The sequence below is a fragment of the Colossoma macropomum genome, unplaced genomic scaffold (assembly GCF_904425465.1).
Source record: "Colossoma macropomum unplaced genomic scaffold, Colossoma_macropomum, whole genome shotgun sequence".
Classification (NCBI taxonomy): Eukaryota; Metazoa; Chordata; class Actinopteri; order Characiformes; family Serrasalmidae; genus Colossoma; species Colossoma macropomum.
The window spans coordinates 25,256,175-25,281,977 of NW_023494788.1; the positions used below are offsets into that span (position 1 = coordinate 25,256,175).

A 25,803-nucleotide genomic window follows, 5' to 3' on the forward strand; every position below is an offset into this window, starting at 1 on the left:
CTTTACTCCCATAGACGCAGTGTTATTGTGGGGGCAGGATATATTGCTGTTGAAATGGCTGGAATCCTGTCCTCTCTAGGGTCCAAAACATCGCTTATCATTCGTCAGGGTGGGGTAAGAAGTCACTTCCTTTGCTATGTAGCAAAGAAATTGCAAACATTTATTTGCTAAAGTTTTCTGTTTTTCCCTAAGGTACTGAGGAACTTTGATGCCTTGATAAGCTCAAACTGCACCAAAGAACTGCAAAACAGTGGTATTGATTTGTGGAAGAACACTCAGGTAAGTTATTGTAATTTGTTTTTAAATGTTTAACTTAAACTTTGTGTCATTTGAGTGCTTTTGTAAGGGAAGCGTGAGTATATGAGTTCAGAAGAAGTTCAAAATATGATGTGTACTTGCAAGCTCTTACCCACTTGGCCTTGTCATTTCCTTTTCTGGGTATCCCTAGTGCCAACTTAAAGGCCGTTCTATTGCTTTATTAGCTCAAGGCAAAGATGTTCGATGAGCCGTGGGAGTGTAAGGGATTGAGCAAACACAAGTTTTGACTTTGGCAGCAGAATTGCCCCCAAATAACGGTGTACAAAGCTGTTTATAAGCCATACCACTTAACTACTTTCAAATGCTTTACATTTCAAAATTATAATGTTCAATTTGATGGACTTACTCCAGCTCTTAAACATGAGTACTGATGTGACTTAATCACTTTATTTATATTTATTATATATACTTTATATGATAAAGGCCACACAGCTGACAACAAAAAGAAAGGCACAAACATCATGGTTCTACACCAATTTTATAGCCAGGCAAAGCAATTTCTCACAAATGTTATGTAGATTATGTTCTAACTTTTCAGAACAAAGTTTTTACATTGAAAAATGCATGGCTAGCCCAGTGCCGGTCCTGACCTCCTTGGGGCCCTAAGCAAATTTCAAAGGGGCCCGTCGGCTATGTAAATCATTTTCAGTTGTCACCTGACACCCCAGTGCTCCCACTACAGTCCTCCCTCCTTTAAAACAGATTTGCTCCAACTGAGAGTCTAAGTAGACCTATACTGAATAGAATGAGGTATAAACAGACAATATTTATTAATAAATCAATATTTACTTCTGTACTGAAGTAAAGCATAGCACCTGAAATATTATAGATAATACGATTATTAATTTTATGAGCTGCAGCAGGCCCTGTTAAACATTTTAAAATATAAAATACTATTTAAACTATGGCTTGGCTTAGTACTTGCTGGTTATTATTCACTGAGAGATGATAATAATAATAATAACAACAACAACAACAACAACAACAATAATAATAATAATAATAATAATAGCAATAATAATAATAATAATAATTTATTATTATTATTATTATTATTATTATTATTATTATTATAAATTACATTTATATAGCGCATTTCTTTTCTGTCATAAAATGATGTGCACCTATGAGGAGTGTGCCATCATATCCCTATATTGCCATGACGGGTCTCCACAGAGGTTATTGCTGCAAAGCATGAGTTTAAATTCTTGCAGAAGCATATGAACACATGTTTATTCGTGACGTGGTTATGTTTTCTGAGCTGCAGATTGTAAACACTGTTGCCCGGTGTTCATCAAACATAGCACATCATCTTATTTGTTAAACGTTAACCTTTTTTTTTTTCTTTTTCTTGTTACCAGATGAATATTTCCGCTTCATCCTCTCATCAAAGTAGAAAACAATAAGCAGCTTTGACACAAGGGAGAAAACAGGACCCTTGCGTAATTTGCAGGGCCCTACGCACTGTGTGTAGTGAGCATATAGAGAGTGTAAAATGAGCTTGAGCTTAAAGTTCAGCAGTGCTTTTCATGCAAAGCTTCCAAGTTGTGTTGTGTACTGACCACAGCAGAGCGGTGTGGTGCTTCTTGTATGGTGTACGGTAGCCTTTAACCCTCCTTTAATCACTTCTTAGCAGCCATTGCTGTCTATCATTAATTTGGGCAAGCTTTGTTATTTAGCATTTGCTGTGACTATAGTTTGAATCTGAAGAGGGAGACTTTGAAAGGATACCTGATACCTAGATTTTGTCTTTGACCCAATGCAAAAAGTCGAAAACAAATAAAAAAAATACATTTTGATTTGTCTGCGAGTCTCACCATCAGCTGAACACCTTTAAGTCCCTCTGCACTCGAAAATGAGTTTTTAAATGGTTGACTCCACTTGGATGGCTTATGATGGGTATATAGACTGATATTTGTATCAAATGTGTTAACACCCATTTTTCCATTGAGTCTTTCTCAGTACATATGAAAAAAAAAATCTGTGGGGTGCTACATAGCAACTTAGTTTTGTATGTCACAGATAAGCATGAACCTAACACGATGCAATGTATCAAAATACAGTGTTGTGAGAAAGTATTTGCCCCTCACCTGATTTCTTCTATTTTTGCTGATTTGTCACATTTAAATGTTTCAGATCATGCAAATAATTTCAAAATAAGATAAAATCAACACAAGTAAAGAAAATCTGCTTTTAAATGATAATTACTTTTATTGAAGATAAAGATTTATTGAAAACCTATGTAACCATGTGAAAAAGTTATTGCCCCGCTAAACCTAGTCACTGGTTGGGCCACTCTTGGCAGTAACAACTGCAGTTAAACGTTTGCGATAACTTGCAATGAGTATTTTACATTGTTGTGGGGGAATTTTGGCCTGCACTTCTTTGTGGATTTTTTTTTTTTAATGTGGCTACGTTGGAGGGCTTTCAAGCATGAACTGCCCATTTAAGGTCTTGCCACAGCATCTCAATGGGATCACAGTCAGGACTTTGACTCTGACACTCCAAAACTTTAAGTTTGTTTCTTTTGAGCTTTTCAGAGGTGGACTTGCTTGTGTGCTTTAGATCAATGTCCTGCTGCAGTAGTGCTTGAGCTTTAGGTCACAAACTGACAGGCAGACATTATCCTTCAGGATTTTCTGATAGAGAGCCAAAAAGTTCCATCAATTATGACAAGTCGTCCAGGTCCTGCAGAAGCAAAGCAGTCCACCAGGGCCAGAACTAGGATCAAAATTTTAGTGAGGTGCATTTTGCAGAAAAGTCACTTTTTTTCCACAAATCATTGCTCCTTTTTTACCCATCCATAACTGTTATGCACCCTTTCCTTTCATTTGTTCTTTCCCTGTCATGTTTAAGTTTATTTAATGAATCATTTAACTGTTTGTTTGTATGTTTATTTTCAGCTGAAAATGTGCTGAAACCTACACTTATCATTTAATTTCTCTCTCTCTCTCTCTCTCTCTCTCTCTCTCTCTCTCTCTCTCTCTCTCTCTCTCTCTCTCTCTCTCTCTCTCTCTAACTCTAACCCTTTCTCTCTCTATCTTTGCTTTTTTCTTTTGCATCTCCATCCTCACTGATTACTGAAAAAGCACCCTTTAAACATACTTTATAAAAGGCTTTCTGTAGCAAACCCCAAACAATGGGAGCTAATGAGACAAAATACAGTCTAATGTACCTGCTGATTTCTTAATAATATTAGCTACATGATGATATTAGATACAATATGCTGGTTAACAGTGAACTTTCTCATGCTGATTGTAGTATGTTATGAGTAGGTAACACAATGCAACTTTAATTTCTCATCTAATCACTAATATAGCTCACAATGGAGCCTGTAGCCTAAACTGAGCAGCTGTTGGAGCTAGACTAAAGCATGATGATTTAGTTAGCAACATTATGAGCGGTCCAAACAAAAAATTAAAGCTAGCTGCATTTTTAACGTAACGATGTTATATGTTAGCCTATATGATGTGTGCTCCATACCTGAACATCTCAAGAAGTCAAAGTTAATGTTAGTCTGGTTCTCTGGGCTGTGTAGCGTCTCATATAAAGATGAACAGTGCGAGCAGTCAAGTCTATGGCTTATAACCACAGCTGTTTTGAGGTCAGCTAAGAACCAGTCACTGCTCATTTGGTAGTTACGTTGCTTTTTTCCACACTGAATCTTCTAAAACTATTTACAAACATGACAGGACAGGCGCTGATTACTGAAGCAGTTGTGGATAGTGACATTTGCAAAGTAGTTATTGGAGGGTTGAGGAAAATAAAGCAGATCTTGGCAGATTTTGAATGGCCATAATAGAGTGAAAGTGAAAAAAAAATCCTTCTTAAACTACTGAGGTCCGGACCTCTGTGTCCTCATAGCTAGTTACGAACATGACTACCACCACCATGTATTTTTTTTTGACAGCAGTTGTTTGAGCCTTGCAACTCTCAAAGATGCCGTTTTTGCTCTGTGTCTTTCTTAATGTGGAATCGTGTACGTTGACCTTAACTGAGGCAAATGAGGCCTGTAGTTCTTTAGATGTTCGTGGATGATTTGTTGATGCGCTTTTAGTGAAATTTTGGTAGGTCTGTCACTCCTGGGTAGGTTCACAACTGTTACAAGTTTTCTCCATTTGTGGATAATGGCTCTCACTGTGGTTTGCTAGAGTTGTTGTTTAACCCCCAATTGTCTTAGCCTGGGCTGCTGGGGTCAAACATGAGACATGGTCTGTCAGTGTGAGGCAAGGCCCCTGAGGCCTCACCACAAACTCGATTGCAGGCCTCATGCCACATCCTGGCACTATTCCTGTTGCAGGTAGCATGTTACTGCAATAGCTTTCACTACAGCACAGGTTCATTCCTGCTTATTGAAGCCTCAGGGAATAAAGACTTAAATCTGAGCAGTAAATCTGTATTTTACTGTGTGAAGCTGTTAGCTTCACACAGCTACTATTAATAGCTACTATTAATGTATATCCTTTCAGTACCAGAAGCTAATGTTAGCTTAGTGAGTAGGCTGTAACACAGACTACATGCAGGGTAGTAGTAGTAAACATAGTTTACTTTTTGTGTTTTAATTTATGACTTTAGAGGTATTTTAACCAAAGACACTGGCTCTACTGTAATCTTGTACGGAGGAGATGATGACAAAGTTGGTTTGTTAATAGATTACTGAATTAAACATTTGATTGATTAAAATTGATAGTTAGAAAGATCTGTATCAGTAAACTGACTCGACTTTCCCCCATTAAATGTAACTAGTTTGAAGATTACTGGGGTACCATTCCAGTTCTGTACTTCTCACCTGATGCATAGTTGTTGAAGTTAGTTTGATAAATGCTTGATGAGAGTTGTAAAGTTATGTTTGGTGTGGAAGTTCTCTGCTACACTTTAAAAAAAAGGTGGTCCTTTAAGGGTTCTTTAGTAAAGAAGGTGGTTCTTTACAGCCCTTTGCATGATTAAATGTTTTTTTGCATAATGAGTCAAGTCAAGTCAAAGTTTAATTATAAATTTATATAGCGGTTTTTTCCAACAGATATTGTCACAAAGCAGCTTTACAGAAATATCCGGGTCCAAGCCCCCACCTTGAGCAAGCCAAAGGTGACAGTGGTAAGGAGAAACTCTTTAAGAGCAAGAGGAAGAAACCTTGGGAGGAACCAAGCCTCAAAAGGGGAACCCATCCTCCTCTGGTCGACACCAGATAGCAAACAGTGTTAGTATGAACTGTTAAAATACAGAGACGGGGAAACAGATGAAGCAGTGGTTATAATTAGACAGTTTCAGTCTGTGCAGCATCTTCATGATTTCTGCCATTACAGACAAACATTATAATCTGAGCTTGCATTTTGTGCCTCTCACGATCCAAGTAATCTCAATTACAAATTTTGACTTATCAGTCCAAACTTCCTCCCTATCTCAGATGTCTAATTTCAGTGTTCTAGTGCAAGTTTTTTTTTTTCCTTCTTGTCTATTTACTTTTCTCAGTAACAGCTTTTTGACAGCTACACATTCATTCAGACCCTTTCAGTATTGAGTTGTCTTCTCACAATGAAAGGATGGATCTCTCGGAGATGACTTTAATTCAGGGGTCTCACACTCAAATTAACTGGGGGCCACTAGCCAAGTGGTCTTCTTAAAGGGGTGCTGGTTGAAAAAAAAATCCAGTATTCTGCATTTATATTATAAAAATGTACATTATTATTATTGTTGTTGTTGCTGTTGTTTTTGTTATAAATACATGGGGTATCTAATAAACATTTTACTGTTCAGTTGAATCAAGTGAACTTGCATTTAACAGTAGAATTATATGGGACTCTTATGATGGCACTTGTGTTTTTGCTGAACGCAAATGAAGTGCTGGCAATGGAGAGCGGTCAATTCTACATTCTGAGGGAATTTGTTTTATGATTCCATTCAGTTCTCTTCAGTATCTCCTGGTGTGACATGAATGAATCAGAGATATGACAGATTTAACTATCAGTCTAAAGTTAGTTATAACTAAATTACAGTCATGCAGCTTAGTGTGCCACGTTCATGCTGCATCAGACAGTTGGCTGTTTACCTAACATAAGTTATGTAAAAAATATCTAATTATCACTGACAATTACAATGGGGAAAAAAGTAAAAATAGAGTGCTGCATTTAAGAGAAACCATTTAATCTGATGCAGCATGAATGTGGCTAGATTTAAGGATAAATTGTAAATATGCAACAGGATGTATGAAGCTGTCTTGTGGGTCGGTACTTTGAGACCCCTGCTTTAAGCACTGCTTATCTGATGGTGAGCATTTTAGTGGTCTACTAGGTTGTTAGGGGTCCTTATTCACACTACTCATTACTGTAAGCTTTGTCTCTGTAGGTAAAGTCAGTGCAGAAAACTGAAAAGGGTCTGAGTGTCACACTGGTGACAAAGGACCCAGAAGACAGGAATGCAGAGGGGAAGACTAACAGCATTCAAGATGTGGACTGTTTGTTGTGGGCCATTGGGAGGGAGCCCAACACAGCTGGCCTCAACCTCAGTCAGATGGTAACAAAGAAGCCTAATTACAATAAATATAGCTTCATATGTTCATATGTTTTTGAAAAACTTTTTTAGTCAAAAAGCTGTTTTGCATATTACTTGTTAGACTAAATAAATATATATGGAAAACTTAAGTTGGATGAATTTGAGTTTCTTTCTTTACTGTGCCAATTTATTTGGGGCAGTTTATTTAATTTTAGAAGTAAACGATACATGACCTGTACCTTTCATTCATGCATGCCTTCACTGGTCCATTCAATATAACTCATAGGTCCAGGATCTGAGATGTGTTTCTGAAATGTTGCTTAATGGCATGTTGTTTTGCAGGGTGTGGAGCTTGATTCAAAGGGACACATTGTGGTCGATGAGTTCCAGAACACCACACGCCAGGGCATCTATGCAGTTGGAGATGTTTGCGGGAAGGCGCTCCTCACACCTGGTAGTGTTTCAGTTGCTTAGGATTCTATAAATGGTGCTTTTATATTTATATTTCTCAACTGATTATAGGTTTGTTTAAATGGTTATGGAGTCCAAAACTTCACACTCGTCCATTGTGCTATTAAATGCCATTTGTAAGAGCACATTAGACTTCTTTGATAGTTTTAGCAGGTTCTATACTTTCACACAGCAGTGCTGCTGGAGTTTTTAAACACCTCAGTGTCACTGCTGGACTGAGAATAGTCCACCAACCAAAAATTTCCAGCCAACAGCATCCTGTGGGCAGCATTCTGTGACCACTGATGAAGGACTAGAGGATGACCAACACAAACTGTGCAGCAGCAGATGAGCTATCGTCTCTGACTTTACATCTACAAGGTGGACTGACAAGGTAGGAGTGTCTAATAGAGTGGACAATGAGTGGACACAGTGTTTAAAAACTCCAGCAGCACTGCTGTGTCTGATCCACTCATACCAGCACAACACACACTAACACACCACCACCACATCAGTGTTACTGCAGCGCTGAAAATGATCCACCATAGTACCTGCTCTGTGAGGGTCCATGGGGGTCCTGACCACTGAAGAACGGGGTAAAAGGGGGCTAACAAAGTATGCAGAGAAACAGATGGACTACAGTCTGTAATTGTGGAACTACAAAGTGCACCTGTATAGTAAGTGGAGCTGATAAAATGGACAATGAGCTTAGAAACAAGGAGGTGGTCGTAATGTTATGCCTGATCAGTGTATAATACAATGCAACTTCACTATATAACATCCAGAATAACCAGATTAATTTTCTTCTTCACTACACTTTCAGAGCAAATTAACTGCAAATCATCCAGGATGAGCTAAAAAGAAGGAATCTAACCTAGGTGGTGGTTTGCCATAAATAGAAAAAAAAGGTTTTCCAAGAATTTCTGCTGTTATTTAGTTCAAGATTGGGCTAATTTTGTTTAACCCCTCATACACACTGGCTGTGATACGAGAAAGAGACAGGAGTCATTCATTTTCATCGAAAGCTTTAGAGTGACGGGGTAATGATGAGCATTGTCATGCACATGAGCACTGATTTTTCACTGGGAAATATGTTTTGTCTTTTTTGGTGCCCATCACAAAACTGGAGCTGATAATAGAGGCTTAGGAGCACAGGATTCCTGGAATCATTTGCAAATCCTTTTTGGCAACACTTTATTTGGATGGTCTGTTTTTGACAACAAATCCACTAACTATCAATCAAACAACACAGCTGTTCCACAAGCATCAGCTTCTAGTGCCTAGAGTATCATTAAATTATATATTAAATATTTTGATTACTAAACTATATCTGAACTTATATATAGTGTGTATGTTCACTATATGATAGTCATAACATACCATAAAATAACTTGCTTTCAAATGCTCTCTTTATATCTCTTTCCATCTCTCTATCTCTCTCTCTACTCATAACATATACAATTAATAACAATAATAATAATGATGATGATAATAATAATAATAATAATAATGATAAATAGTAATTATCCTCCCACCAACCTGTTTTTCCTCTTTCTCTGTCTCTCTACTTAAAACGTATACTGTAAACAATCCTTAAACCAACCTTTCTCTCTACAATTAGAACATATAGATAATCCTCACAACAACCTGTCTCTACTTAAAAAATACTATAGACCATTAATCTGTTTTCCTCTCTTTACTTTCAACCTGTCTGTCTTTCTACTTAAAATGTATACTATAGTTCAGGGGTTCTAAACCTTTTTCCAGCATGCACCTCTTTTTTTAGGGTTGAAAATATTTCATGAGACTATAGCCTATTGGTCACAGTACAGTGATCATTCTACATATTCCAATATGCAGTTGTAAAAATATAAAAGACTACACATACTTTAACAAGAACACAGGTTAACATAAACCCGACAACCAGTACAGCACTTCCTTAGAAAGCATTTATTTGCTCGTCAAGCGCAACATTTACTGTAAGTGTTTCAAAGAAAATAGACATCCTCTGCTCTGTTGAGGTATCAGGACTTGCTTTTACAGGTCCTTCAGGCACATCTTTCATTCATCTGGTGCTTCAAATTCAAAGTACATTTACAAGCTTCCAGGCACTAGCAAAAATGACTATAGATAATCTCACCAACCTCTCTCTTTCTACTCAAAAGTATACTATCAATAATTCTCCCACTAACCTGTCTCTCTCTACTGAAAATGTAAACTATAGATGACAGGCGCACAATCCTGGTCCTGGAGATCTACCACCTGGGAAAGTTCAGATCCAACATACCTGGCTCTAATATTTAGATTCCCCTGAAGGCCTTTATTACTTTGATCAGGTGAGTTATATTAGGTTTGGAGTGAAATTCTGTAGGGTGGTAGATCACCACGACTAGGATTAGATACCCCTGCTATAGATTATCCTCCCACCAATCAATCTTTCTCTCTCTCTCTCTCTCTCTCTCTCTCTCTCTCTCTCTCTCTCTCTCTCTCTCTCTTTCTCTCTCTCTCTTTCTACAATTTATACTCCAACCAACCTGTCTCTAGCTCATTACTCAAAATGCCTACTATAGATAATGCTCCCACCAACCCCTCTCTCTCTAGTAAATGGAAACTACTAAACTACACTGATCAGGCATAACATTATGACCACCTCCTTGTTTCTATGCTCATTGTTCATTTTATCAGCTCCACTTACTATATAGATGCACTTTGTAGTTCTACAATTACAGACTGTAGTCCATCTGTTTCTCTGCATACTTTGTTAGCCCCCTTTTACCCTGTTCTTCAGTGGTCAGGACCCCCATGGACCCTCACAGAGCAGGTACTATTTGGGTGGTGGATCATTTTCAGTACTGCAGTAACACTGATGTGGTGGTGGTGTGTTAGTGTGTGTTGTGCTGGTATGAGTGGATCAGACACAGCAGTGCTGCTGGAGTTTTTAAACACTCTGTTCACTCACTGTCCACTCTATTAGACACTCCTACCTTGTCAGTCCACCTTGTAGATGTAAAGTCAGAGACGATAGCTCATCTGCTGCTGCACAGTTTGTGCTGGTCATCCTTTAGTCCTTCATCAGTGGTCACAGGACGCTGTCCATAGGACGCTGTTGGCTGGAAATTTTTGGTTGGTGGACTATTCTCAGTCCAGCAGTGACACTGAGGTGAAACAAGGAGGTCATAATGTTATGCCTGATCGGTGTATTCCGCTACTGTCGGAAAAAACCTCATGTCTCCAAAATGGTAACTTTACAGGAGAAGGAAAAAACATACTTTTAATGCAAGTCAATGGAACCAGATTTTTTTTTTCCAAGTAATTTTGGGCCATTTCTTTTGGTGCATTCATTATAAAATTTACACAGAAAGAATGTGAAAAGAACAAAAATGGAGATAGAAGATTTTTTTTCCGACAGCAGCGTTATACAGTGTATGCATATGCAAGTTTGGGCACCCAGGGCCAAAGTTCATATTTAATTTATTTTTTTGAGTATAAAAAAATAAATAAATAAACATAACTTCTGCAGGAAACTACAAAAAAGTGTTGCTAATGTTACTGCATAGTTACTTTTTATTTGATTTATAAAAACATAAAAAAAATAAATTGTGGAAAATGAAAATGTTTAGTCAACTTAGTAAGTCATTACTTCTATACTAAGAGTCTTTCTATTCAAGTTTAGTACATAAAAATATGGATGGATGTCTGTAGAAAAGTTGTTGAGATGTAGTTGACACTTTTCTGATCATTTTATATAATATTAAAGCAATAAGCCACGAGAGGCTGTGTGTTTTTAACCTTGTCAGGTGTTATTTGTTACTATAATAACTTTACTAACAAGCCACTAGAGTACATTGTTAATTTTTTATTATGCATGCTAAATTCTTTATTCACAAACAGAAATTGTCAAATTCTCAGCCACATTTTCCCTCTTTTTGAAGAAATTTAAATCACTTCTCCAATCCTTACATCTTGTAGAACCTAAGAAAAGTAATAGATTTTTGAATTACTATGACTAGCTTTATGGAGTGAAACTTGGATTAACGCTTTCTCGCTTTCCTCTTATATGTGTAAGTGTTTGTGTGTGTGTGTGTGTGTATACGTACATATGTAAATCTTCCTTTAGGTATATAATTTTTTTTTATGCAAATCGTTCGATAATACTTTACTCTTTGATGTCATTGTGTGCTTAAATAGTGATGACATTGACATTGGTTGTACGTTTGTAAAATTCTTCATATTAAAAAACAAAAAACAAAAAAGAGAATGTTTGGTCGCATATCGCTGTTTTGCGATCATTTCTTGAATTATTAGCATTGTTGTCTGGGCAGAGAAAGTTCTGATAAAGTAAAGCACAAATGGGGAAATGACATGTAATATAATATAACCCCTGTATTAATGAAACATATGTCTATGTCTGATTAAAATGAATAGCTTACAAAGCTACAACAAAACAGCATTCAAACAGCAAGGTAACTACACAAAGCAACCCAAAGTAATCAGAACATGAGCGAAAACAAGAGTAGCAATGCAAAAGAAAAAAAACAAAAAAACTCAGCATTGCAAAAAAGCTGCTTTGTGACACCGCCTGTTGTAAAAAAATAACTATATAAATATATTTAAATTGAATGGAACTGAAAATTATTTAAATAATACCACATATTCTCACGTTATCTTTTGACTGTGTGTGTGTGTGTGTGTGTTTGTGTTTGTGTTTGTGTGTATGTAAGTAAAAGTTTTCAAATTAAAAACCCTATGTTGTTCTGGCCTTCTGCTTAGGATCACTGTCTTTCTGAAAGGTGAAGTTCCTCCCAAAGTTTTTCGTAGATTGAAGCATGTTATCTTGCAGTATCTCCTTGTATTTTGTACAATCAATTTGTCCTTCAGTTTTAACAGGATGCCCAGTCCCCACTGAGGAAAAGCATACCCACAGTAGGATGCTGCCACACCCATACTTCCATTGTTGTGATGGTGTTTGTTGAGGAATGAGCAGTGTTAGGTTTGTGCCATACATAGCACTTTGAATTTTGACCAGAAAGCTGTTGATACTGTTGACTGGTGCACCTTCACTCCAGTCTCAGTCACTGAACTCTGGAGCCCCTTTAAAGTGATTGTTAGCCTCTCTGTGGCTGCCCTCACAAGTCCCCCTTTGCTCGGTTGGCGAGCTTTGGGAGTCGATCTTGTTTAAGAGGTGTCTGGGTGGTATAATGCTGCCTCCATTTTCTTACAATTGATCAAACAGTGGTCATGGGGATATCCACACACTTGGATATTGTTTTGTAGCTTCTTTCCATCTTGTGTATGTGTATTAGTTTATTTCTGATTGCCTAGGAATGCTCTTTAGTGTTAATTTCTTCAGTTTTCCTTCAGGTTCGCAGTCTAATCAGTGGGACTGGAATTAAGGGGGTCTTTTTTCAGAAAAGGTTCATTTTTAAATGATTCACAGGTAGAGGTCAATTGTAAACCACTCATTAGGTCAATATCTATCATTTGTGTTCACTTGGAACTTCCACAGCACAGAGGTTGAATACTCATGTGAACAGCATTTTTTTTAGATTTTTTTTCATTCATTTTGGTCACAGAATATAGAAATGAAAACCAGTATCACTTTAAATTAACACATTTTGAGGGTCTTTAAAAATAAAGTCTTTTAAAATAAACTATGACACAACACAAAATATCAAAGTGTCATTTGTCTTACAGACAAACCTTCTGACTTTTAAGGGGGTTGAATACTTAGGCACAGGCACTGTGTGTGTGTGTGTTTGCTGCTCTTACCAAATAAAAAAAAAATGGAATTATATAACTGGTTTGGTATCTGTCCATTAATGCTTCCTCATACGGTTGCAAAGGTTATGTTGAAAGTACAGTGTTGATTGGCCTAATTATAAATTATAAGTCTCATTAATTTATCAATCTAATAAATTAATCAGCCCTATATGTAATAATAATAATAAATATCTTAATCTCTATTTTTTTCAAAATATTGGCAGCAAGACAGACACCTTGGTGTAAATAAACTTTGTTAACGTCTTCTCTAAAACACAAATGAAAGCATCAACAATCAGTACATTTTCAGTGGATGTAAGGTAAATGGCTATTTATCCAACGTTGTGGTGTCCAATCTTATCTGCAAAGGACTGGTGTGGCTGCAGGTTTTTATTCCAAATTAGCAGGAGCATACCTGCAAACAACTGATCATGTCTGTTCTTGCTTTGATGGAATAAAACCTGCAGCAACACTGGCATTTGCGAATAAGATTGGACACCACTGATGTAATAAGTGATATGTGTGTGAGGGAGTGTGTTCGTGTATGTGTGCACATACATGTAAATGCATATGTGGTTATATGAGAGATGGGAGGATTGTTGTACATTCACATCTGGTCCATGAATGGGCTTCACTGTATTTTAATGAGGTGGTTGGTTTTTGCTCCAATTAATCTTTATTCCATATGAAGATTGACACAAAGTCTAAAAAAGGCATGTGTGTATAAACTCAAGACTACAAGTACAAGTAATGGTGTCTGTACAAAATCTTTACAAATGTGAAATACTGAAGGCATCAACCACATCAAACATCAGAATGGGGGGAAATGTGATTTTGATCGTGGCATGATTGTTGGTGCCTGCTGCTTTGAGTATTTCTAACTGCTAATCTTCCGGGATTTTCACGCACAACAGTCTCTAGAGTTTATTCAGAAAGGTGCAATAAAGAAGAAACATCCAGTGGGCATCTGTTCTGCAGATGGAAATGCCTTGTTGATGAGAGAGGTCAATGGAGAATGGCCAGTCTTTACAAAAAGGCTACAGCAACTCAGATAACCACTCTGTACAATTGTAGTGAGCAGAAAAGCATGTCAGAATGCACCACACGAACCTTGAGGGAGATTTGCTACAATGGCAGAAGACCACATGGGTTTCCACTTCTGTTAGCCAAGAACAGAAAGCCAAGGCTGCAGTGGGCACAGGCATACTAAAACTGGACAGATGAAGACTGGAAAAACATAGCCTATTCTGCTGAATCTCAGTTTTTGCTGGGGCACACATGATTGCGTCAGAATTTGACACCAACAACGTAAATCCATGGACCCAACCTGCCTTGTGTAAACAGTCCAGACTGTTGGAGCTGGTGTAATGGTGTGAGGAATGTTTCTTTGGCACACTTTGGGCCTGTTAATACCAATCAGTCTTCACTTAAATGCCACAGCCTGTATTTGAGAATTGTTGCTGACCTTGTGCATCCTTTCGTGACCACAGTTTACCAGTCTACTAATGGCTACTTCTGGCATGATAATGCCACAAAGCAAAATTTGTCTTTAACTGGTTCCATGAACATGATGATGAGTTCTTTAGTGGTCTTCCTAGTCACCGGATCTGAATCCAATAGAACATCTTTGGGATGTGGTAGAATGGGAGATTCACAGCATGAAAGTGCACCAGAAAAATCTGCAGGAACTGCATGATGCAATAATGTCAACATGGACAAGAAATTCAAAGGAATGTTTCCAACATCTTGTGGAATCCATGCCTTGAAAAATTGAGGCTGTTTTGAGAGCAGAGGGGGGCCCTATCCAGTATAAGAATGGTCTTCTGGATAAAGTTGTCAGTGACTGTACATTAGTTAAATAGACTGCATGCAGAGATAAGAGATAGGAGGATTTGCTGCGTGAAAAAGCAAAGTTTTAAATATTTGGCAGACTCCTTTTTTTTTATTTTGGCATTAATCAGAAACAAGTTGCAGTTTCAATATTTGAAAATAAATCAGTACTGCTTGTATGGTGAGATACTGGTGAGAACTGGTGAAAATCAATGAACGCCGGAGTTCACCAGAGTTCACCAGACGGTTCTGTCCCAGTAACACAATGGAAAGAGCACACACAGAGCTCTGACCTACCAGCCAGGAGTGTAAACTGATAAAAAGAACTGTATCTAGGTGTTCATCTGCCAAAGTGCATCTCCTTATCCATCAAGAAGGATTATAACTGCATAACACAAGGGTAACATTTCTTTATAAAGTTCTTTATAAACATGTCAAATATGTTTCTGGAGACATTCAAGCAAAAAATATTTTTGTTTGTGTTCCTGATTTTGATTTCCATGCAGTGCACACCATGCAATGCAGTTGCTTCTTTTCTTTACTGGAGGCTTTACCTCCAAATTATGCATCATACCACATATACCCACTGCTTCTTTTAAAGTCTAATCTTCCAAACTTATGTTTAAGTAATAACAAAATGCAGGGGTATTAAAAGTGTAGGGGTATTAGGATCCAAAACATGCCTAAGGGCAGCAGTATGAAGTACAGGGTTAATGGAAATGCATAGATTAAATGGAACAGGACAGTGATGAAAGCATTCAGGCACACAATCAGATAGCACCCATGATGTTTAGGATCAAATAAGTGTGAAAAGGGGAAAAAGAAATAGTTATACATCACTTTTATTTCAGCACTTTAAGTTTTAGTTAATATTCTTCTGTATGCAAAAATCTTATATGTATCTATGTATGTATGTATTGCAAGATGATAACTAATTTTATTAACCTGTACCTCAAAGACTAACATGACAAAATCCTTGCAGACAATTTTGGTCTGCTAAAACCAGGCTTGCTTAGTCTTGTTCATCTACACCTGAGATGGGCAACCCTGGTTCAAGAGAGACACAGCCCAGCAGAGTTTGGTGAAAAACCTACTTAAGCACAGAACCAGAGTTGCCCAGCCTTGACTTGCACTGATTTGACATGTTGTCTCTTTCTCTGTTTGTGTGGGAAGTTGCCATTGCTGCTGGACGAAAACTTGCACATCGACTGTTTGAGGGCAAAGCAGAATCTAAAGTGGACTATAGTAATATTCCTACTGTTGTCTTCAGTCACCCCCCTATTGGCACTGTTGGACTAACTGAAGGTAAGTATTATGCACTCATCAGGCAATGCATACTGTATTATTTCAAGAAAAGGAAATGTGATGAAAAGCCACAGTACTCCCTGTATAGATGGCATCTCTGTTTTTGGGCTGTCAAATGACTGACTCTGTTTAATCATGATCAATCATGTTTGACTTATGTGCTCAAATTGGACTGTTTAAAAAAAACAGTGCATTACATTCGAGCGATATGAATGGACAAAATGATCTTTATCAGAATGCATTTATTACTTGCAATAATTCATTGATATTATTTTCAACATGAGTGCATGATTTACATGAACCTGAACATGAAAATCACTAGACTTAAGTATGTTGTAAATGGTTTCCAATTTTCACCACCAGCGCATGTTTCAATCAATGACGGTGTATATCTTATAGGTTCAATGATTCCAGCTCCTCTGTGATTGTATTTCTCTTGGTCTTGAACAGCTTGTGTATTCTCGTTACAGTAGTGGCTCCTGGGGGTAACGTTAGTTTTTTTTTTTTGCATAGAGTGCATGGAGCACCAAGACAGCATACACATGAGGAAAACCACTTGATAACGCGACATGACCAAAAGTTTGTAGACATGCACTTTTTCAACATTTCTTGAGAAATCAGGGATTTTAATAATGTTTGTCCCCCACTTTGCTGCAATAAAAGCTCTGGAACCTTCTGGAAAGGCTTTCCACTAGATGTTGGAACATTTTTTTATAGGGCTGCAACAACTTGGCGAATCAACGAATCTTTTCAATTTCTGTGCATTAAATGCAGTTCCACTGCTCCGCAGTTAAAAGCTTTGTGCCGTTCTAGCTGATGGCATTGGGAATTAGGGCTGTCAAAATTAAATTCAACATTCAAGTATTTATCAAATTTAATGGAAAAAAAACTCAGTCTGTTTATTTTAAATGTCTGTTTAAATGTTTAAAGCTACCTCTGCTGCAGCTCCTAATATATTCCAGACCAGAAGTTTTATGATATGATCACACATGATGACATATGATAGAACATGCTATTGCTGACCGTAAATAAACAAAACAATAATCTACTTTGACTTTAATTATATATTTAGATACATAGGACTGCACAGCTCTTTTGCAACTCAGCCATTCTTAATAGTGATATTTTTTAGCTGAATAATGCTAAGAGGCAGAAAAACATTCGCACAAGAAGAAAGTGAATGGTCTGCTTCAGATGGCAGACTTTTTTCTGACAAGCCAATGATCAAAATGCGGATCACCTAATATTTATAAGATATTATAGTAAGCTGGTAATTTAACTTTTTTGGCAACGTTATGCTGTATAGAATTAATGGAATTGATTTAATATAAGCCAAATACATTCTCGCACAAGGTAAGTGTTCTTACAATGGTGAGAATTACTAGTTTATAACACAGAATCTTTGGGGCTGCTGGATTTTTTTTTTGCTGAGCACTGACTGAATTTAGACTGAGATAAACTGACTTAGAAATCTGACTTAGAAATCAGATGCTACACAAGACATTGATTTTGATGTTAGCTCTTTCTTTTGACATTGTTGAAATTCAACAATTAAACTAAGTAGCTAACTAATTTTTGCTTATGTTAGCTTGTCAAATGGACTGGATATTGAAGCTAACAGTTCATGCAGTTAAAAGGTTTCAGGACTGCTGCCACGGCTGGATGACATTAACTTGGCTAATGTTGCTGGAACCTGGTGGCATAATGGTACTGATAAGTTGAACCTTGGTGGACCACAACATTAGTGAAATGTGAAAACAGAGTCTTCTGTTCTTTTGTTCAAAAAGTAGGTGTAAAAAGGTTCATATATGTAAAATAGTTTTAGCAAACAAGACAATCAGTTTTGTTTTTGTCTTAAATTGATGTAGAGCACAATGATTACTGTGGACTGCTATAACTGGAATCATATCAGAATCTAAACCCAATGCACCTTATGAAGCCAGTATAGACCTTTTAGCAGAAGACACAAGTTTGCAGGGTTTTTTAGAATTGCGCTTATTTATAATAGTTGATTAGTAATTAGTGAGGAGGAGGAGTCTACAAAGCAGATGTCTGCCAAAAATGTTGACCTTTTGCTTTCATATAAGCAATAGTTTTTAAACTCTTATTAAAATATACCCCCTAGTTTATGAACTTTGTTACCTTTTCCACTGTGCTTGATTTTGCATGTCAGGCAATTGATTGCCTGTGTCAGCAATAAGTGCACTATAAAGGAGAAATGCATTGATACTCATACTTGCATCACGTATTGGCCTAATAGTGTGCTCATGTACTCATACTTGACCTCACAAAAACGCACCGATACTGATATCTGATACCACCCGATACTATGTGGCATAAGCTTAGTGTACGCTTCCACATCAAACGACTGATGCTGGTAGTGAACAAGGATCTGCTCACACAGTAAAGTGTTACTGACTCTGTTGGGGTCAGACACAAAGTCGCTGGGCACTTTAAACATTCCACCTTGGCATTATTTTTCAATCAGGTATGTGAGATTTTAGCCAGTTTTTAAAGACACACAAACACAGTCACAACAACCATTTGCTTCCGCAACACAATAAGACATAGGCTAGCAAAACCAAGGGAAAAAAGAAGTCAGCATTTGCTACCAAAGTCCATTTTGACTGAACATAATTGTGAGGTATAAATGTTAATATGTTAATTTTTTAAAATTAACTTTGTAAAATAGGCTGTACAGAGTCCATATTGTCCTACCGTGCACATCACCACCTGGTGTAGTTTCCCTGCATAGTGTGGTACAAGTTAGCTGAGCTGCTGAGAACAACGTTTCAAAAATTGCACAGTGTATGCTTAGCTTTAGAAGACGTTCAACTAGCCCAACAAAACAAGACATGAAAATCAAAACATGACTTCTTCGGATAAGCCTCAGATGTGTTTTCTGCTGTCACTATGCAACAGCGACTGTTGTTGAAAGAGACAGATGAAAATCAAAACTGTGAAATGTACTTTTCTTACAGCTGTACAGAAGCACTCTGACATGGAACAAAACCCAGTCTTCTCCACTGCAGCGCTATTCGATCCAATGTAACTAATGTAACATAGCTATACACGTCATTTAAAATCAGCTAGATGTAAATCTTTTAATTTCAAGGTACATTGTACTAATTTATACCATAATTTACACTAATATACACTACTTAGTTCTATGTAGGTTACTCATTATAGTATCATAATTACTATAAGTGAGTACAAAAACATTATCGTGTGGGCTGAAAAAATGGTTTCGATACATCCATACTATAAAGTAGTTGGATTAACTAATTAGAAGGGGTGCCTGGATATTTTTAGACATATTTGGACATATAGTGTACTTTATAGCTCCCTAAAGCTATAAAGGCTGTGGCAAGGCAAAATAGATGCCAAACAGTTGGGACAGTATGCAAAATAATAATAAAAACAGGATGCAGTGATTTTAGTAAATTCTGCTTGACTTATATTAAACAATACAAATTATGACATAAGATGTTTTACCTTATGCATTTAAGTTTTTAAGAACTTATTTTATAATATAGCTTGGCTTTTTACTACTGTATTACATCACTTTTCCTTTTAATAAGACTTGTAGACACCAATGGGTTCATTTTTCAAAAAGCTGAATTTTTTAGGCTTCACTTGTGCAGGGCCATTGTTGTCATATATTTATTTATTATTTTAAATCATATTTTTGCTTAGCAAGAATAAATAATTACAATGCAGCATATATTGTTTTTTCCCCCTTATTGTGCATAGACAAATACTTATAGAATTGTAAAATAAAACATATTCAAACAGGTTGGTCTTAAATGAGCATAATATGTACATTTAAAGTCAGTTTAAACTATGGGTGAAATGATAATAAAAATAGAACTCTGTGTTCAGTATTGTTTGATCTGTATTAAACTGAAAAAATACAATAACATATTTGATGTTTTACTTTATGCTTGATCATTCTTTATTTTATTTATTTATTTTTTGTAAATATGCACTCATTCCAAATTTGTTGGCATCAACACGTTCCAAAAAAGTTTGGAAACCTTGCATGGCATCACTGCATGTAGCACCCGTAAAGTATATTTGAGTCATGTAGCAAAACTTGCCTTACAGAACTTCTGACCTGTTCAGAGTATACTGTCTAATATCAGGGGCATCTTCAACCTCAAGTTCTTTTGTAAAAGCTTCCTCTGAAACATTAAGGATAGTGTGCATAACAAGAATCAGAGGATTCACTAAAGATTAATAAATTAAACTGTCAGGTGGTTCTCTGTGTCATGTGGAACTTCAGAGCTCTATGTCTTGTCTCTCAACAGAATGACTTCTACTCTTCATCCCATCTTCAGCTGCATACTGTGAATTCATATCTTCATCTTTGGATTCATAACTTTCTGTGTGTCCATTTCTCACATTGTCTTTCTTTCCTTCCACAGGTTCCATGGCTACATCTCTTACACAAATGTCCTTAGCCATTACATCATTCATGTCTTCCACAGGTCTTGTGTCTTTAGTTTTTGTCTCTCGTGTAAACTCAACACATCTTTGAATATAGAATCCTCCGTTTCAACAGGTCTGTCTGTCCCTTTTCTCATGTACCACAGAAGGCTGGAAAGGTGTGACATTAGGATTCAGGTTTACCTGGTGGTGACTCTCTTCAGCTGATCTTGAATAAAACATGTCTCGAACAATAGTTAGAGTTGGGTTCAGGACCTCTTCAGTAGTATAAGGGAAGTTGTACTCCACTCCATCACTTTCATAAACTGCCTCAGCATCATCCTGTATCAAATTTTCTGAAGTTTTCTCTGGACTAGATACCTTATTTTGCTCTTTGACCATTTCTTCAGTGGAGGCATTTAAGTCCAGGAAGTTACAAGGTAGGAGGAATTCAAAATGGAATGTTCTCTCTGGACCATCTGAAGAAAAAGGCTTCACCGTATAAACTGGAGAATCATAAATTTGCTTAATAACTTCATTAATGGTCTAGCTCCATCGGTCACCTATTTTGTGCTCTCATTCCTGTGTTCTTTACTAGAATGTGATCTCCAGCTTCCAGAGTGGACTCTCTGACTTGCAAATCATATCTTTCCTTGTTGTGAAGAGTGATCTTCTCATTGTGCAAGTTTGTAACTTTCCTGTAAATGTTCACGGAGCTTTCTGACATAGTCTGTATGAGTTGTTTACTTCTGTCCCTTCAGTCTCAGGCCAAGCGCCACATCAATGGGTAGGCTAGGTTGTCTGCTGAACATTAACTGATAAGTAGAAAAGCCTGTCATGTCATTTTTAGTCTATTGTAGGCATGGACTAATGGCTGGACTTCACCTTATCTGCTTCTTGAAGCATTTCCAGCATTTCAAGTAGAGAACGATTGAAACGTTCCATGGGTTTTCTACGTGTGTGGTAAGGAGTCATTTTTGTCTTTATTTCCAACAAGAGACAAAGGTCCTTGATTACAGCAAACTCAAAATCACGAACTTGGTCACTACAAAGATGCTCAGATGTGCTGTAATGTTATTCCACAGTATTTTGGTGACTATCTTTGATTTCTGATCGGCTGATGGAACTGCAATGGCGTATTTTGTAAAATAGTCATGATGACCAAAATGATTTTAGTGCCTCTACCATCAGGTTTTAAAGAGAGATAGTCCATGCAGACTAACTCTAATGGTCTGGTGGTCTTTATGTTCACCAAGGGAGATGTTTTCTCAGCCCTGGACTTTCATTTGACAGATCTCTTACCTGTCTTTATTTCCACATCCATGGACATTTTTGGCCAAAATAAGTGTAATCAAACTAAATCTAATGCCTTCATTTAACCCCATGTGATCTGTCAGATCATGGAGACTTTCCAAAGCAATTTCTCTATATTTATGAGGTAGAACTAACTGATAGAAAGGTTCGCCTCTAATCATGTGCATTCTGTAGAGAACTCTATTAGTGATCAATGAGCTGTTCTGTTATTCTAAGTATAAGATGAACTTCTTTCTCCTCTTGTTGCCTAACATGATAAGACAGGCATTTACCAGCATAATGGATGTTGATGACCCTGTTGATAATCACATCATTTTGCCTGCTCTGTAGCTCAGTCTTGCTGTGACATCCTAGGAAGAGTGCTTGAGCCAGGGAGTAGATCATGCAGAATAGAGGGTAACTGAAGATTGGCAAACCCTAACACTGAGCCAGTAGTGAATTTCTCATTGAGTGTCTGGAAAGCAACATCACACTGGTGTGTACACTTTCCGTCAAAAGGCTTCTTGAGATCAGCAGAAGAAGCTAGTTAGAGGCTTGTGACTTTTTCCGAGATGGAATATTTACAGCAGTCAGGTTATTGAGAGGCTTTACAATTATAAAGTAATCTCTGACAAACCCCCTGTAATATCTTGCAAATGCCAAAAAGCATTTCATGAAAAATTAGAATTTATCTGGCAAGAGCTAAGTAAATTCTTTCAACTTGCGTAAAACGTTCATGAGACACTCATAATGCTCCTCAAGACTGCTCAAAAAACAATGAGGTTGTCAAGAAACACAATAGCTTCTTTGTGTGCATCTGCCCATACATTTTTCCACAACTCGCTGAAATGTACCAGGCACGGTAGTCACTCCTTACAGCATTCTGTTGAACTCTCAGAATCCCATTGGTGTTATGAATGCTGTTTTAGGCTTGTCCTTCATTTCAACCTCAACCTGATAGTAGCTGGATTTCTGGATTTCAGAAGTCCATAACAGAAAACCACTTTGATCCTGTTAGTGCTGAAAGTGTCTCTTCAGTGTTAGGTAGCGCTAATGCTTCCTTAATTGTCTGATTGTTAAGCAAATTGTTAAGAGGAATATTGGCATAAAGGATGTGTGTATCATGAAAAGACTTTAATATTGTGACACTTGAGAGCCTGAATCAAAAAGAGCACTGCACTAGGTTCTTTCAATCAGGACATCTGCAGTGCATCTAGAACCTACCAAACCAGAGATCAGTTCATCCTAAAGATGATGCACACTAAAATGACTAACATGTGGCTCTTCTGTGTCTTCCATTCATTGGGACTATTCTCCCTGCAGTGGGTCTAAGCATGTCCCTTTACTGACACCCTGTCCAGTTAATGGCATTCCCTGTTTAGTTTTCACCTTGTCTTGCTTTTAGTTCTTTATTCTAATGGTCTACAAGCATTTTGTTGATGGAACCCTCACATGTTTTAGCTATGTGGCCATCTTCTCCACATCAGAAACAGAACTAGAGCTTTGGCTATGGGTCAGTTGATACTTGGTGAGCTTGCAACTCCATTATCACTCCGTGACAAACTCTTATTAATGTAATGCTACCAGTCCACTATAACTGCTTAATTTAATAGCACACGAAAAGAACTTAGATTGGTAAATGGGTCATTCTACTCAGAGAAATTGTGCATGAATCTTCAACCAACAAAGTGCATTGTGGGTATCCCCTATCTCCTAGGTACTTTGATTGTACACCACTTATTGCGATGCATTGTGAGATTGTAAATTTAAACTTATGACACTCCTGATAAATCTAAACCTTTCAACTCCACTTTAAAAGAAATCCAACAGATAAAACATTGGAAAAAATACATTAAAAAATTATTTTCTTTGGTTTAAATAGACAATAACATTATCTTTGTAAATATCTATGGTCTGAAGACTTAATTGGTTATTTATTTTTTTTTTTTTTTAACTGTGCAACTGCAGTTTGAACCAGTTTAGTAGAATGGCCCATAAAGGAAAGAGGGAGTTTGAGGATGAGTTTGGTGCTACATGAGGCAGATCTAACTAAACGAACATTTGAAGCACGCAAGACCCCATTTACACAGCATAAGGATTTTTTTGTGGCTTGGCACAGTAATACAGAATTTAATTGTTGTGAGTTGGTCATATAGGTGTGCATATAGAGTATTTTATTTCAAATGATGCTCAGCCAATCTGTTTTTTGGACTAAAACTATGTTTTAGAAGAATAATTTTGGACTGTTAATCTAGAGAATTTTTTTTCTGAGATAAAATTGCTTCTTATTTTAGAACAATTTATAGTTTTGTCTTGTATTCATTTAGCTGAAAATGTTCAAATAACTATGCATGTTCTCTTGAAAATAAACAGTAGTCATAATCATAGAACTGCTTAAGATTATCCCAGATATACATTGGAGGAATATATTCAGATTTGCTGTGTCACACACAGTTACATGTTTGTCTGTGTGGCTTTTAATCATGTTTCCTCAAATTTACCCAAAGCTATAATAGTGGCATATTTAAAAGATTAAAATGAAACTGTTTACAGATGAGGCTGTCAAGAGCTGGGGAAAGAGAAGTGTGAAAATTTATACAACTTCCTTCACTCCCATGTACCATGCCATCACAACACGTAAGACTCATTGCATCATGAAGCTGGTTTGTGTAGGAAAAGAGGAAAGGGTGAGTGTTTAGTTATTATTTAGGTAATTTGCTGTTTTTAACTGTATCCTTCCTGAACAGTCAAATTTCTTATGCTCTCTCTCTTTTATTTGTAGGTGGTTGGGCTGCATATGCAGGGTCTTGGGTGTGACGAAATACTTCAGGGTTTTGCTGTGGCCATCAAGATGGGTGCTACCAAAGCAGACTTTGACAACACTATTGCGATTCACCCTACATCTTCAGAGGAGCTTGTGACAATGCGTTGACCTGATTATCTTGGAAGTTCCTCTAAATCCCTGTTGATCATTAGACGTTAGTTGTCCTCAACTCCCCTGATCAGCCTGTGTGTAGGCTATTAAGGTTGCCCAATACTTTTATACAGATGTCTCAGCTAAATTCCCAGGCCCTTTTGCAACAAACAGTTTGATATCACAAATCAACAACCATATCTCATGTTGGAGATTAAGTTTTTTTTTCTGCGTTAGCTTGATTTGTTTTATGCCAAACCCACCCCTGGTCTTTGTTGCTAGCATATAATTGTAGTTTTAACCTCAAGATACAAAGCCTGCAATTGTTCAGCTTCTTGGACAAAGTTTCGCCATTCAGATCATTCTCTTCAATGTGTGTTGGAAGAAAAATCTTTCATCCTTCTTCTAGATGGGCTAATCACAGCTCCAGTTGTTGTTTATAGCCCTAATAGCAAAGAGATGTGAATCTATTGTTTTATAGCCATTGCTTGATTTATGAAGATAAGCAGCCCTTTGTCTTATTTGTTTGTTCTCTGATCTTTCCCAAGTTGATGGGTAAATAAAGGTGTTTGGCGTGCATGTCATCTCATTTATATCCCAGTGATGAAAATACAAGGTTAGATTTCTCAACAGTGCCTTTTTGCTCATCTTTACTGGGATACCAATTCACCATTTATTCTGATGCTTCGGTAACAGAGCATTTACTATTTACTGTTTACTATCTGATAGTTGCTAGTTTCCCCTTAATCTATAAACTAGAATGTAACTCTTATTTATTTTCTAAAAAAAAAAAAAATGTTTCAGTTTATAAACCAATTAGAAAGTAAAGGTAAATTTAAAAGATTCAGTGCTCAAAGCTAATCAAAACAAAGCAGCTTCCAGCTGCAAAAACACTTCAGCTCTGATAAGTTCACAGAAATCAAATTTACTGGAGACAAGAAGAGGATGTTGTCACTGTCCAAAGCAAAACAAGTGTCTCCAAAACAATTACTTTATAGGAGAATGCAAAAACATTC

At 37.1% G+C, this 25,803-nt stretch overlaps 1 protein-coding gene across 4 annotated transcripts in view; it reads left to right on the top strand.

The window, feature by feature from the left end:
* The window catches only part of gsr (glutathione reductase), a 41,246-nt gene extending 15,880 nt beyond the window's left edge, over positions 1–25,366 (top strand). For 2 of the 4 annotated variants that reach the window (XM_036568904.1, XM_036568907.1), the window contains 7 exons: positions 15–114; positions 193–279; positions 6,661–6,828; positions 7,150–7,261; positions 16,021–16,152; positions 24,427–24,560; positions 24,656–24,867. In XM_036568904.1, the coding sequence (XP_036424797.1) occupies positions 15–114; positions 193–279; positions 6,661–6,828; positions 7,150–7,261; positions 16,021–16,152; positions 24,427–24,560; positions 24,656–24,805 (883 nt within the window). In that variant the 3' untranslated portion in view covers positions 24,806–24,867. Of the gene's footprint in view, positions 1–14; positions 115–192; positions 280–6,660; positions 6,829–7,149; positions 7,262–16,020; positions 16,153–16,665; positions 16,881–24,426; positions 24,561–24,655 lie in introns of those variants that run through there. The other 2 variants (XM_036568903.1, XM_036568905.1) reach the window with 2 other exon arrangements.
* The last annotated feature ends 437 nt before the right edge of the window (positions 25,367–25,803 follow it).